A 12,927-nucleotide genomic window follows, 5' to 3' on the forward strand; every position below is an offset into this window, starting at 1 on the left:
TGGCTAGACATTTTGGACCCCTTGAGGTAAGTTCAATAAAAGTTCTGACACATCTACGATCTGTGTCTCGTTCCAGTCCAGCTGAATCAGTCGGGGACCCTGCCACATCCACACCCACACCCACACGGCACCCACAAGCTCCCACTGGCCTATAAAAGACTCGTAAACAGCGACACTTATCAGAGACAAGGGAGAATTCACTAGAAGAGAATGAACTCTCTTGCATGGTAAAGACAGTCGGCAATAGAAAATTCACTTCCTCAGCCTGTATGGAGAAAATGTCGAGATATTTTCTATGAAGATTCAGGATCAATATATTATCATATATATAATATATATTATTCAGTCATCAAATTTTACAGGCTATAACTGAATGTTACAGGACATTCATCTCCTACAGGGAAGATCCAGGTCATTGGAGACACATTCCAGTTCAGAGTCGACGCGAGTGAATTTTCTCCAGAGGATGTGATCATCACAACCTCAGACAACCTGACAGAGGTCCATGCTGAGAAGGTGAGCCATGCAGTCAGGCCTGGTGTAGAACATGGCAGATGTAATCCGTATAGAAACTACAAAACAGCAGAGATATTGCTCCTGAAGGAGTGAGTTATTGGACAGCTGAGTGAGGTAAACTTGTAATTTGAAGATAAGCACTGCGATTATGGGACTGAATGCTATTTTTCACAGCCTGGATGGTAGCAGGGGATGAATGACAGCATTTAAATTAATGAAATCAAAGTAATAAAGTGGGTTAATGGATTAGGGGCTGGATTACAGAAGATCTCAAATTTTGCAAAATTTTAAGTCAAAGCCTGAAAGTTGAGGTAAAATGCTACTAAAAAACTGTAATTTAGAAATAGTATAAATTTGGAAGTTTTACAAGTGTTATCTCGTGCTTGTGATTTATGACTTTTTTGGCGCCCCTGGTCTGTGAAGTGTAAAGCGACACGATCCTTTCCTGGTTTAATTTCTGACTCCTTTATGCTTCTCATAATCTTTGTTTTTGGCATGTGGCTGGGAGAAAATGGCTCAGTCACAAATACGTTTCCCCACCGATGCAAACTTCCATCAGATGGGGACCCCACATCTGTGACCATGTCCATGGAGAGCAGTGGCTTCCTGACCGTCAGAGCTCACAGGGTATATTTTAGTCCTCGTTCTCTGCCTTCTGCCTTCCACATTTCAAATAACAAAATATCGAACTGTATTTGAGTCTTTTCTTCTTGATTTTTTGTTGTTCTGCTGTTTTGCTCAGCGCTGAACCACTCAGTGACTCTTCTGTGAAACGCGGGAGTTTAGCGTCCTCTAGCGGCGGGCGAAGGAATCAAACGATGCACCGTTCACCGACTACCGGAGGGAAATACGAGAAACCCCATCCAGTCCACTTGAATCCACCAACACTGCAAATACCACTTTAGAAAAAATTTGATTTTCGATGACGCTTGTTGCCTTGGTGTGACATTTAAGAACAAACAGCGATGCGAAGAATCCTGTTAAAAATAGATTAAATAAATGTACACAACTTTAACGAATGCATCGACCGAAGCTAATAGCTCGTCTGCTGCTAGCCAGTTTGTGCCTCTCGTGTAATATCATACATTTGGGCCACAGAGATAACCGTTTGTTTCTCTGACAATTAGCCAATTATTATCATATAAAAATTGAAAGACCAATAACTAATTATATTTATTGAAACAAATGTTTACATTCGTGACCCAAATGTATACCAATTCATTGAGAGGCACAGAGCGGGCTACTCTGCTGCAACTGTAGGTCTTAAATGCACTAAAAGCTGTAACTCCTCTGTTTAATGCAGCTTTTTTTGCTTTCGGTTAAAAACGACAGTTGAGTGGCAGGTAAATTCTTAATTGACGACTTTTTCACGCACCTAATGGCGACACGACGAACGGACGGAAGTGACGGCAGCGGTTGTCAAGGGCCGTTTGAGTTTACGGAAGTGTTTATCAGGCGGCTGCAGTCTGAAACTTAAAATGCTAACTGCAAACCACAGCTGTTGTCATTAAAGCGCTTTGTAGTCGAGAAGACTGGCTGCAATATTTTTATACTAACATTGCTTTCAAAAGCTGTCTACTGCCGCTACTAGGAATTTAGCGTCTGTCTTTTTTTCGGACAAAACTGACCTCCCTGCTATGCTACCCCAGTTAGCTTCATAACCAACAACATGGCAGAAGTTCCTCCCCCCGGATCAGTTGTAGTAGCTGACTGGCATCGATGTAAAGACAGCAAAGAATATTTCAGCAAGATCCTACACAAGAAAAGACGAAAAAACTTTGGTATGACTAATCGCATCTTTTTGGATGAATTAAAATGTTATTTCAGTTTTTAAATGCAGACATTAGAGTGAGTACTTTACTCAAGTACTGTACTTGAATACGATTTTGAGTTACTTTGCTTGAGTATTTTGTTTTCCATGCTACTGGAAATATTCTTTTTACTCCACTAGATTTATCTGACAGCTTTAGTTACTTTACAAATTTAGATTTTACCTAAAAAACATACGAAGAGAAAATATGATTTGTTAAAGGTTGAACTATCCAAAACTATATACAAATGGAGCTGAAAACATCAGTCGATTCATTGTCTGGTTGATAGAAAATTAATTGGCAACTATTTGATGATCATATTTGGGGCGTTTTTTCATGCAAAAATTCAGTTCCAGCTTCTCAAATATGAGGATTTGCTACTTTATTTTGTATTTATTTTAAATAATTACAATTACAAAATTATTGGTTGACAAAACAACACATCAAGGTGCTGATTTGGTCTCTGGGTATTTGGAATGTGCATTTCTCACTTACTCATTTTCAAGTGGATGTAGAAAATAATCAACAGATTAATCCCTTATAAAAATGAAAATAATCATTAGTTGCAGCTTCATATAAAATAATTCAGAATCAGCCACAAATGTTTTGTGACGAAGAAAACCTTCAGAGTTAACAGAAACTTTTATTGTCTTTCAGTCACCATCTGAACTTTCAGTCCTTCATTAGAAATCAGTCAAAAAACGTGGCTGGAAGATAAATGTGCATTTCCTTTTAAAAATCTACACTACCACCTCCAGAAAAGGTGTCCATAAAGTGAAACCTCTCATTGTATGTGATGTGCGAACATGCTGAATATTTTAAAGACATGAAGTTGTTTTTGTCATGACTTGACTTGAGAGAAAGAGAGTTGGTACTCGTAAACACTTAGTCGTCTTATGAGGCTATACAGATATTGTTCTGCAATTTATGTTTGCGTTTACCTAAGGAGGTAAAAGTAAAGAAAATTATGTCACAAGCCTCATTTAAACTTTAGTTTACTGTTTAACTGGACAGTCAACACGAAATCACACAAACTAGATGACAAACACTGCCATCAAAATACCAGAGCAGAGAACAAAATACTGAAAAGGCATATTGCTTAAGATTATGGTATGCAGCTGTTGTGCTGGTACGGTACTATCTGCAGGCTGTCATGTAAAATTAGAATTTTAAGACCTAAAAGTAAAGGAATGGGCCAGAAAAGGATAAGAAACCCTCTGCTGCCAGTTTTCATTACAGATCTTTGTTTGCAAAGTGATTATTTGACCAGAGACTATTTTGAAGCCAAAAGTAAATCTAAATGGTCGATTACTTTTTGTAATTGTGAAATTTTTGGGGACTAGTCTGCGACACAGCAACCCTATGATCGATTTGTGCGGGAAGACTGACTTTAATCATCTCGGCTGTTGGTTTAATCATTTCCTTGGCAGTAGAGCTAATTCGTGGAAAGTATGAGATTTACATATCTACTAACAAGTATCACACTGACAACTGAAATACAGGTGTACTTTTTAAAACTTGTTTTACAGGTCTTTTGGAGTCTCCAGTGATGCCCCCAAATGTAGCTGTGGACACAGTTCATTATAAGATCTTCATCTCTGGCAAGAGTGGAGTTGGGAAAACTGCTCTTGCTGCACGTCTCGCAGGCCTGAATACTCCTAATGCGCACTTTGAAACAACAGGTAGTTCCACCGCTCTGTACTGATGAAGCACAACAGGCTGAAATAATCTGTTTGCTCATGTTAAAGACTACAGCCTGCTGTTGGGTTGGCGACTCGGCTAAACCTATTCCTTTCTACCAAAGAAATGATTATAGGTCTGTCACAAACACTGATCATTTTCTGAGTGGGAACAGAATCAGCGTGACTGTTTAAAAAGTAAAATGATACAATTTAAAAACTGAATTTTTTAAACACGGTCCCACTAACATTTAATTTATCTTCTGTTATTGAAGGTATTGAGACGACAGTGGTGTATTGGCCAGTGAAACTGAGAGACAGTGGCAGAGTGCTTTTCTTCCGTCTTCAGCTGTGGGACTGTGGAGAGAACGCCTTGCGTAGATTTGACCATTTGCTTCCAGTATGTCTGAAATATACATATACGTATAACTCCTGTACTGAGATATGAACTAAAGAGAAACAAGGGACTGTATTCACTTTTCATTATTGTAGTTCAAACATACTTGCACTGTAAATCACACCAAACCTTTTGTCAAATTACTGTCCCCTGTCTCCCAGTCATGTAAGGAGCAGGTGGACGCCATCCTTTTCCTGTTCTCCTTCACTGACAGGCCGTCCTTTGACGATCTGTCAAATCAAATTGCCAAGTGGACTGGGCCACCTGTGGGTCGAGTTGTGAAACTGGTGGTTGGTACCAAGTATCCTTTTGTTCTTTTAAAACTTTTTTTTTAATATAAAATAAACACGATTTAGTTGAGCACTTAAACTCAAAACTTGTCTAAAACTCAACAGCCTTATGGTAATTTTAATAAATTACTCAGTTACGTGCTTGTATACTGAGCCACTCTGCACTCCACTTTGCATGTGACATAGCACACAAATCTTTGCTAGAGATTTGTGCATTGGTCCTACTTGGTTCCATAAGATGAAAAAAGGTTCAGCTTTAATCTTTCAGAGTTTGGTTACCAGTTAATTTTCTATACATGAGCGTATAACCTCTGCTACTCATATTGTACATCAAAAGTAAGAAGCTTATGCGGCTGAAACATGATCATTATTTCCCCACTTTATAAAAAAAAAAAAAAAAAAAAAAAAAAAGCTATATTAAATACACAGACGGGCATCTGTTCTTAACACTTTGTTCAGATTTGATCTCTTCATGCACTGTGATGTGGCAGAGAGAGACGTGAGGGACTTCCAGGACACATGGAGTTTACCGCTGCTGCGTATGGGTGGGGAGGTCATTGATGGGTTGGGTGATGTAGCACCCCTCCTCAACTGCCTGGCAGAGCAGCTGTGGCATCAGGACTGTGTTACAGCTGGATCAGCCAGCCACCATTCACAGCAGGAGACAGTGACCCTACTTTAATAGTGAACATGATTTAAAAAAAAAAAAATAATGATGAGGTGAGCTGGACTCCAGATAATGCCACCCCTGGGTGTCTGCCTTTGAGGGACTGCACTTAGCAGCTGGTCTGGTAGAGCCTCGGATCTCTCAGGATGAGATGGTGGTGGCTGCTATTGAAATTAATGAACTGTTCATTTTAATGCTATAAAACACGTCCACAACTGTTTATTTTGAAACGTCTTAAATTCTCCAATCTTATGTTATTAGGGTGATGTATCAACATCATGATATAAGATCAGATATTGTCTGGGATTGTGATTATATTTGTGATAAAGCTGGAATACCATTACTGTCCGGTCTTAAAGATTGTGATAAAATATTCTGTAGTTGGAAGAAATGAAAACTAAGTGCCTCAGTGTTTAGTCATGTTCACATGACTAAACAGGATTGTTTTGTCTCGTGTGCTCATATCATCCGAAAGCACCAGTAGGTCAGTCAGAAAAGTTTTGTTTAGAGGTATTGTGCTAAATATTTTGTCGGTATTTCACAGTTGAGAAGAATAAGGCCTGTGTTAAGTCATTTTATTACCATATTTACTTGGTTGAGACAAAAAAAAAAAAAAAACACAAACCACACTAGGCTCATGTGATAAAAAGGTAAAAAAAAAACAAAACAAAACAATTAGATAATGAGAACACATTGCTCAAGAGGCCAGTATTTAATAAAGTTTTAAAAAAAATTCCCAATAATAAAAAGTATCCCCTCACATGCTGTGTGTCTAATTGGGAAGAGTTCAGTACGTGTTGTGTCATATGATGCTATAGAGTGCAAGAACAAGAACATTAAGTGCAGTAAAGTTGAGAAATGTTAACATTATAAAAGTTAACATTAAAGTTTGTCAGTGATCAAAATGTACATATCAATGTGCAAGTTAAAACAAACCCAAGTTCAATTAAAAAAAAAAAAAAAAAAATTCCCTATCAACATTTACTCGACAGCACTTTCATCCATGCTTCTTTATCTGACCTGCAGTTTTAAAAAGAGAATCACAGATACATGACTGCCTGCTAAATGAGATTTATAAGTAGTCATTAAGAACCTACAAAAGATGTTCGCTCTTACCTTGTGTATGTAAGAAGTATCATGGCTGTCGGATGACCCGTTTGACTTTTAGAGAGATGTAGCAGGAAGGAGTCTTGGGGTAAACCCAGGACTTCAGTCTTCAGATGCTCGATGCGCACGTGTGTGGGGAATTCAGCATGATCCACAACTGTGAACTGCTGATCCCTGAACATGATGCAGAGAAAGGGAAAGGGGGGGGTAGTTTTGGTTTTGGCCAACAGCAACAGTTCCGTGTGTTCCCTGACTGAAATGATCATAAAATTCTGATATTAAAGTCAAAAATTGGCCGGGATGTTTGTTTTCCTATCATTAAAAAAATTGTCTTGCAGCTGGTTGGGCTGCAGAAGTAAACAATTACTTTGATTACTTGTTAGAAAATTTTAATGTTTTTAAAAAAAAATAAAATAAAAAAGTTAGTAATGGTTAGTAATTGCAGCTGTCAGTATTTGTCAAATACTTTTTCAAGGAGATGATCAGAAGGTCATTGAAGAGGTGGAGGTAGATGCTGATGAACGGCATTCTTGAGGTGTAAGTGCCCTCCACCCTCAGCTGTCTCATGGGACCCTGGTGCAGCAGGAAACGCCTGCTTACGACCAGAGGAACTGACTGGATTGAAGAAGAGGCAGTCTGTTAAGAGTTTACTGCCATCTGCAGGTTAAGTCTATTAGAAATCTTATAGTGAAAAGAAGTTTTCACCTTAACTTTGCCAAAATCAAACAGCTTTTCCAGGAAGACCAGCTCCTCGATTTGTTTAATTCTTCTGACCCCCTTGTCACACTCTGCCACTATCTGGTGAGATCAAAACAGCGGTGGAAGAAGCATCCTGATCTTTTCTTTATTTAAAGTAGCAATACCACAGTGTAGAAATACTGTTACAAGTAAAAGTCCTGCAGTCAAAATTTTACTCAAGTATCATCATAAAAAAAAAAAAAAAAAAAAAAAAAAACTACGTAAAGTACCGAATGGCCCATTTCAGAATAATGAATATGATTGTATTATGTGTACATCATTTAATATTGTAACTGGTGAAGGTGAGGCTTGTTTTAGTTTATATACTGCTGGGTGGCTTGTATTATCCCCTGGGGAAATCAATGAAGTCTGATTTTTTTCTTAATCATTTAATCACAATCTTTAGATTTAATTTTGAATTATTAAAATCGAAATCTGAACCTGCAAAGTAACCAGCAACTGAAATGAATTTTAGTGGAGTAAAAGCATAACGTAGCAGGAAGTGGAAATACTCAAGTAAGGTACAAGTACCTCAAAACTGTACTTAAGTATGGCACTTGGGTAAATGTATTTAGTTACTTTCTACCACTGGAGCAAATGTCAGTGATAAACACTACAGTTAAGCCATTTTCGAGGCAAGTCCTGTTTATTTGCACAGCTTTGAGCACAATTTACGCAAACATTATGCTCTCTGATTATCTCATTCCTCTGTTCACGTCTGTCTTAGCATGAATGTACAGATCTGAACACTTGAACCTAAAACAGTGTTACCTCATGAATGGCTTCTATTGCTTTTTCAAGATTTGAAATTGAGTCAGAGTCTGGTTCAGTCTGTTTCAAGATGTTCTGAAATGAGAGGGGAAGAAAAAAAAAAAAACACACACACACACAAAAGCAACCTTTGAATAATGAAACATTGTGCACCAAGTTGAATTTTTTTTTTTTTTAACTCCAATAAAAGATGCCTACCTCCATTAGAAGTTTAACACGAGTTATTCTCTGGAAGGGAAGGACAAGGAATGACTTGAGGCTCTGTCTTTGACACACTGGGTCACCCTCAAGCTTCTTGAGTAAACACAGAAAGTCTCTGTTCTGCTGCCTTGAAAAACACATGTTACTGAATATGGCTTATGAGAAGTTGGTGGTGAGGAGTACCACCAGTGATATCAAATACTGAACAGAGACTTACAGAAGCTGGTTGAAAAGGGCCTCCTGGTACATCATGTTAGTCACATATGGCACATAGAGCGCGCAAAACTCTGGGCAGTGCTGGAGCACAATGTCTCCAACCTGAGATATTAACACACACTCTCCTAGTCGCATTTCCAGATCCATGAGAAACCTAGAAGAGGCAAGAGACCAGCTTCAGCATTGACAACACAAGCAGTTCAAAAATATAGAGGTACTGTATGGGCAGCTCTCACTTGTCACTTGCTGCCATGATACGACGGATGTTGGAAAACAAAATGTGATGCTCCGTTTGCGACAGGGTCCGTTTCAGTGCCTTTGATGCTTGGAAATGACTGACAGCAACTCCAAGGCTCCTCAGGTAAGATGCTTCAGACCCGATTAACTCAAACATCGACTTCAAGTGAACAAAATGAGAGGGAGCAAGAAATTTTTTTCCAGTTCTTTTTCCTGGATGTTCACTGTCACACTAAACTTTAAAGAGAATTACCAATAAGAGTTTAAGGCATAGGACTTCTCTTCTGTTTTATCCTCTTCCAGTCCTGTGAAAAATCAACACTGAACTGATTCAAATATGTATCGTCTAATGTCAATTACTCTGCAGCTGTAAATATACCAAACCAATTCACTATTAACTGCTGTTTGAGTAACATTTCAGAAAAAACTACAGTGTCCAGCTGTTTATGAAAGCTGAGCATTTTATAAAAAAAAAAAAAAATAAAAATGAAACCATACATTTGTGACCTGTTGAGGAAAAAACAGGATTGAATGGATGGGGAGCTGAGTATCAAAAACAGCAGGGAAGTCAGAAAATTTTACGTAGTGTATATGACAGATTTAAGCTAAGAATGAATGGTAAGCTAAGAATATGAAATGGTAAAAAAAATGTTAGAAGTTAATATGCTATCATGCTTTCTGTAAGAATATCCATCAGTTACTGTTAGCAGGCTAAAAAGATGTTACATGCTAAATGTTGCTAATATCCAGCAGTAACATACAGCATGAGGCTCACAAAAAGGTACAGCAGGTTGGGCCAGGTAAGACAATATAAAGCCAAGTCTGACACCGAGTCTGGGAGAACAAACCCCTCTGATATAGGTCAAGTGTTCTTTGCTCTGGTAACCACCTTCAGGCCAAACTTTACAGGTTCAATCACACCATGTTAAATAGAAAAGTTGTCCCTCAAAGTCCTAGAACTGCTTTTCTGCTGCCTAATGACTTCTTATATCACAGGGCCAATTAATATTGTTCCTACACTTCAGTCTTGTTCATTTCTATCGTATCATTTCATATCATTACTACTATCACTCCAAATTAGTTAACAATCATGTCGTGTCTGAAATGTAGAGTATGAAAAATAGAGCTTATCACACCTCCTGAAGGCGAATCTCTCTGGTGGCCAAGATGCTGAGCAGGCCAGATGCCTTCACCTCATCTAGATCTTGCCAAAGGGTACATGGAGTCACCCTAATAGGTTGAGGTGGCGGTGAGGATGGAGTCGCTTCAGGTGGGTGCAATTGAGGGGATGTGGTCTCAGAATGGCAGTGAGTGCTAAGCCTGGACTGCAGACCCTGCAGATACTGGGGTGTTATCAGTTCAGACACAAAACTCTTGTTTAGTCTGTGCAGATCTTTCACCGCTTGCAGACAGTAGTCCTGATACAGTGGGACTGCACAGCAAAGGAGAGGGAGGGGAAAGAAAAGATAAATAGACAAAAAGGTACTTTATATTGAAATAAATGACAAACTTTCCAGTGACTGACAAGAAGCCTCAAGGAGAAAAGTAAACTTACAAATATGGATATACTTTGACTGGAATGATACACTCAGCTCTTCCTCCTCAACTGGATCTAGCATCCTGGGTTGAATAAGTAAGCCACATTTCGTTAACTGTATACAGATTACAAAGACTAAAGTATAGAGATTTACAGCCTCTCTTACCCCTCTGCCTTTGTTAGATGATCAGCAAAACAGTGCAAAGTTGAGTTTTCTTCAAGTCTAGGAACTGAGAACAACTTGGGCACTGAGTGCATTTTTTCCAAATCCCATGTGTTTTTTAAAGCAACCGATCTGATGGCAGAAGATATGTCTATGGGAGAACTAGAACAGAACAAAGATTTCATTGCCATAATCCTACATAAAATTAAAAGTTTACTGAAGTTTTCCCCAACGTACCCTGAAGTCCTTACCTGCCATGCTGAAGCTGGTTCAGGGAGTCACTGCTCTCATCAAGGCCCCCGCTATCCTGTGCGCTGTTAGTCTCCACAGTAGGAAACCCTGAGGATAGCTGCGCTCTTGTCTTCATGGTTGGTATTTGGAATATCAATTTATTCACTAGATGACTATTTCCAAAGTAGGAGTGTAGATTAGTGTTAACACTACCGCTCAAAGAGTAACTGTTCTCTTCCCCGCAATCAAATTGAGCCATGACGCTTTAGCCAGGAACGGTTCTCTAACAACAGGCTGCCGCTGAGACTTAATTTTAAAACCGCCTAAAATGCAATTGTCAATGTGTTTTCCACGACATGTCCATCACCTGCCTCACAATCACTCTGATGAAATAGCCTCAATTAAGCGCAGTCTGAGCCGAAAGTAGCAATCATGAAAACTAGAATCAGGTGTGTTTTTTCTCTCACTGGCTCACACAAACCAAGGTTTAAGAAACATCATTGCTGAATTATGATAGAAAAGCTATATTAGTGGTACATCAAATTATCATTGTCACTAATGACTCTGCTATTTATAAATAATTGACGGCCTGAAAATACTGAAACGTGGCCATCACAATTTCCTAGGTCCAAGGTGACATCTTCAAATTGCTTTTGCGTCATATCAGGTATTCAGTTTACTATAATGGAAGACGAGGAAAAGAAGCAAATCCTCAGATTTGAGAAGCTGGAACCATCAAATGTAATGTTGGTGGTTTTGTTTGAAAAATGACTTTTGACTTACATGGTATACAAATACTAGTTCCATTTTATTTGCAATTTAAAATTTCATACAAGATAAAAGTAAATAATTCAATCTGAACATTGTTGGTATATGACTCAAATAAAGCCATTAAAATCCTTGATATATGACGTACTGACAACACATCTGACAGTCGCGAATGGCCGTATTCTAACAGATTACAAAATGAAAATGGATGTTTTTAAGGTATGAACACACATGATGATTTGACACAAAATGGACTTTCTGAACAGGAGCAACAAACAGTTTTGTAATCTAAACATGGCAAAGCTTTCAAACTGTGGAGAATGATACATACAGTACAAGATACCTTGTGTAATACACATATTGAATTCAAAAAATGCCATCTATGATCATACTTCAACAAACACACTTGAAGCTCACTTGATATTTCAGTGATTTGTAAACTCGATCAAAAATGATCAACCCCTCTAAACTACAGCACTTCCCTCAATGTAGCTTCTCCATCATTGGGTTCAGATTTGTAAATTGAAGGTGCTACAAACATAAAATCAACATGATGCCTTTTGTTTTTTTTGAAATCAGAAAATTGCTTCAAATATCCATGTTTGTGCTGAATGATCTGAAGCTCACCAGACAGAGTTCTTCTGGCATGGGGAGTAAAAGTAATGCTACTCCATTCTGAGATTATATTATAGATGCTTCACAAATTAAACTCAAACTGCAGTAGTTTCATGAGATATCAAAGGAGAAATTATAACAATGTTTAATGGTTCAAGAACCAGTCATACACTGGGCATTTAATAATATGCCAATGTTGGACAACAAAACAAGAAGAAAATCAATCTACCATACCAAATCTCTAAAAACCAATGAAATGGGTGGGCACCCAAAACATCTGCATGCAAACACACCTCACATATCTGTTATATCCAGAAAAGTATTACCAGTTGTCATGTTTGTTCTTGGATATTCTGTATGACAAACTAAGAGACAGCATTTCCCTGTGTTTATATGTGCTCCCTGCTAAAAAGGGACTGAGACATCTGGATCAGAAACAAGGTATAAATAAAACAGATGCTGAGTTGGGAGGCTGGGGACTCGCATGAGTGGTTATGAGTCTAGGTGGGCACAGTGATACTGCGGGCTAGTAGTGCCAGCAGAGCTAGCTCCACAACCCCATGGGCTTGTTCCAGTGCCTCTGCAGCCTCCCTAGCAGAAAAGCCTGCTGCCTGGATTCGCTGGATGTGCTCAGCTGGAAAATGTTCTATAAAGGGATGTGGAGAAGGGAGAAAAGGGGCTGCAGATGTAGGCTGGGGAGTCTGAGCAAGTGGGGAGACAGTGGAGGACAGAGTGCTCGAGACTTCCTCAGGTGAGCCCACTGCCATTGACAAAGGGCTGAGAAAAGTCTGCTCAGTCTGGAGGCCAAGAGTGTCTGGGGTGTTGGTGCCAGAGTCTTGTCCATCTGCAACACCTCTGCCCTGCTGTCCCTCAGGAGGTTCTCTGAACTCCAGGTCCCCTGCAGGATCAGGAGGAACCTCTGGCTCAGGCCGAGAAATGCTGATGTTACTGGCCTCATCTATCCCACATCTATCTGCCCTCCT

The 12,927-nt window shown here is 39.1% G+C and overlaps 2 protein-coding genes across 6 annotated transcripts; one reads left to right on the forward strand and one right to left on the reverse strand.

Moving 5' to 3' along the window:
• Positions 1 to 1,909: 1,909 nt before the first annotated feature.
• cplane2 (ciliogenesis and planar polarity effector 2) lies at positions 1,910 to 5,403 on the forward strand. Its single transcript, XM_040116421.1, has 5 exons — positions 1,910 to 2,297; positions 3,857 to 4,009; positions 4,282 to 4,406; positions 4,565 to 4,704; positions 5,153 to 5,403. Exons 1-5 carry the CDS (start codon positions 2,186 to 2,188, stop codon positions 5,373 to 5,375), a joined length of 753 nt encoding a protein of 250 aa, XP_039972355.1. The 5' UTR covers positions 1,910 to 2,185; the 3' UTR covers positions 5,376 to 5,403.
• Positions 5,372 to 10,948, reverse strand: si:ch73-15b2.5 (ephexin-1). Of its 5 annotated transcripts, none has more exons than XM_040116420.1 (12): positions 10,582 to 10,948; positions 10,334 to 10,462; positions 10,186 to 10,250; positions 9,767 to 10,062; positions 8,630 to 8,790; positions 8,395 to 8,547; positions 8,175 to 8,322; positions 7,977 to 8,051; positions 7,173 to 7,265; positions 6,934 to 7,082; positions 6,477 to 6,641; positions 5,372 to 5,524 (listed from the first exon to the last, which is right to left on the reverse strand). In XM_040116420.1, the coding sequence occupies exons 1-12, from the start codon at positions 10,818 to 10,820 to the stop codon at positions 5,470 to 5,472; spliced, it is 1,728 nt and encodes a 575-aa protein (XP_039972354.1). In that variant the 5' UTR covers positions 10,821 to 10,948; the 3' UTR covers positions 5,372 to 5,469. The 5 variants fall into 5 exon arrangements, with proteins under 5 accessions (XP_039972354.1, XP_039972353.1, XP_039972349.1 ...); XM_040116419.1 differs by having other exon boundaries at positions 8,175 to 8,304; positions 10,334 to 10,492; XM_040116415.1 differs by having other exon boundaries at positions 10,334 to 10,492.
• Between the last annotated feature and the right edge of the window lie 1,979 nt (positions 10,949 to 12,927).

This window comes from Xiphias gladius, chromosome 21 (assembly GCF_016859285.1).
Source record: "Xiphias gladius isolate SHS-SW01 ecotype Sanya breed wild chromosome 21, ASM1685928v1, whole genome shotgun sequence".
NCBI classification, from domain to species: Eukaryota; Metazoa; Chordata; class Actinopteri; order Istiophoriformes; family Xiphiidae; genus Xiphias; species Xiphias gladius.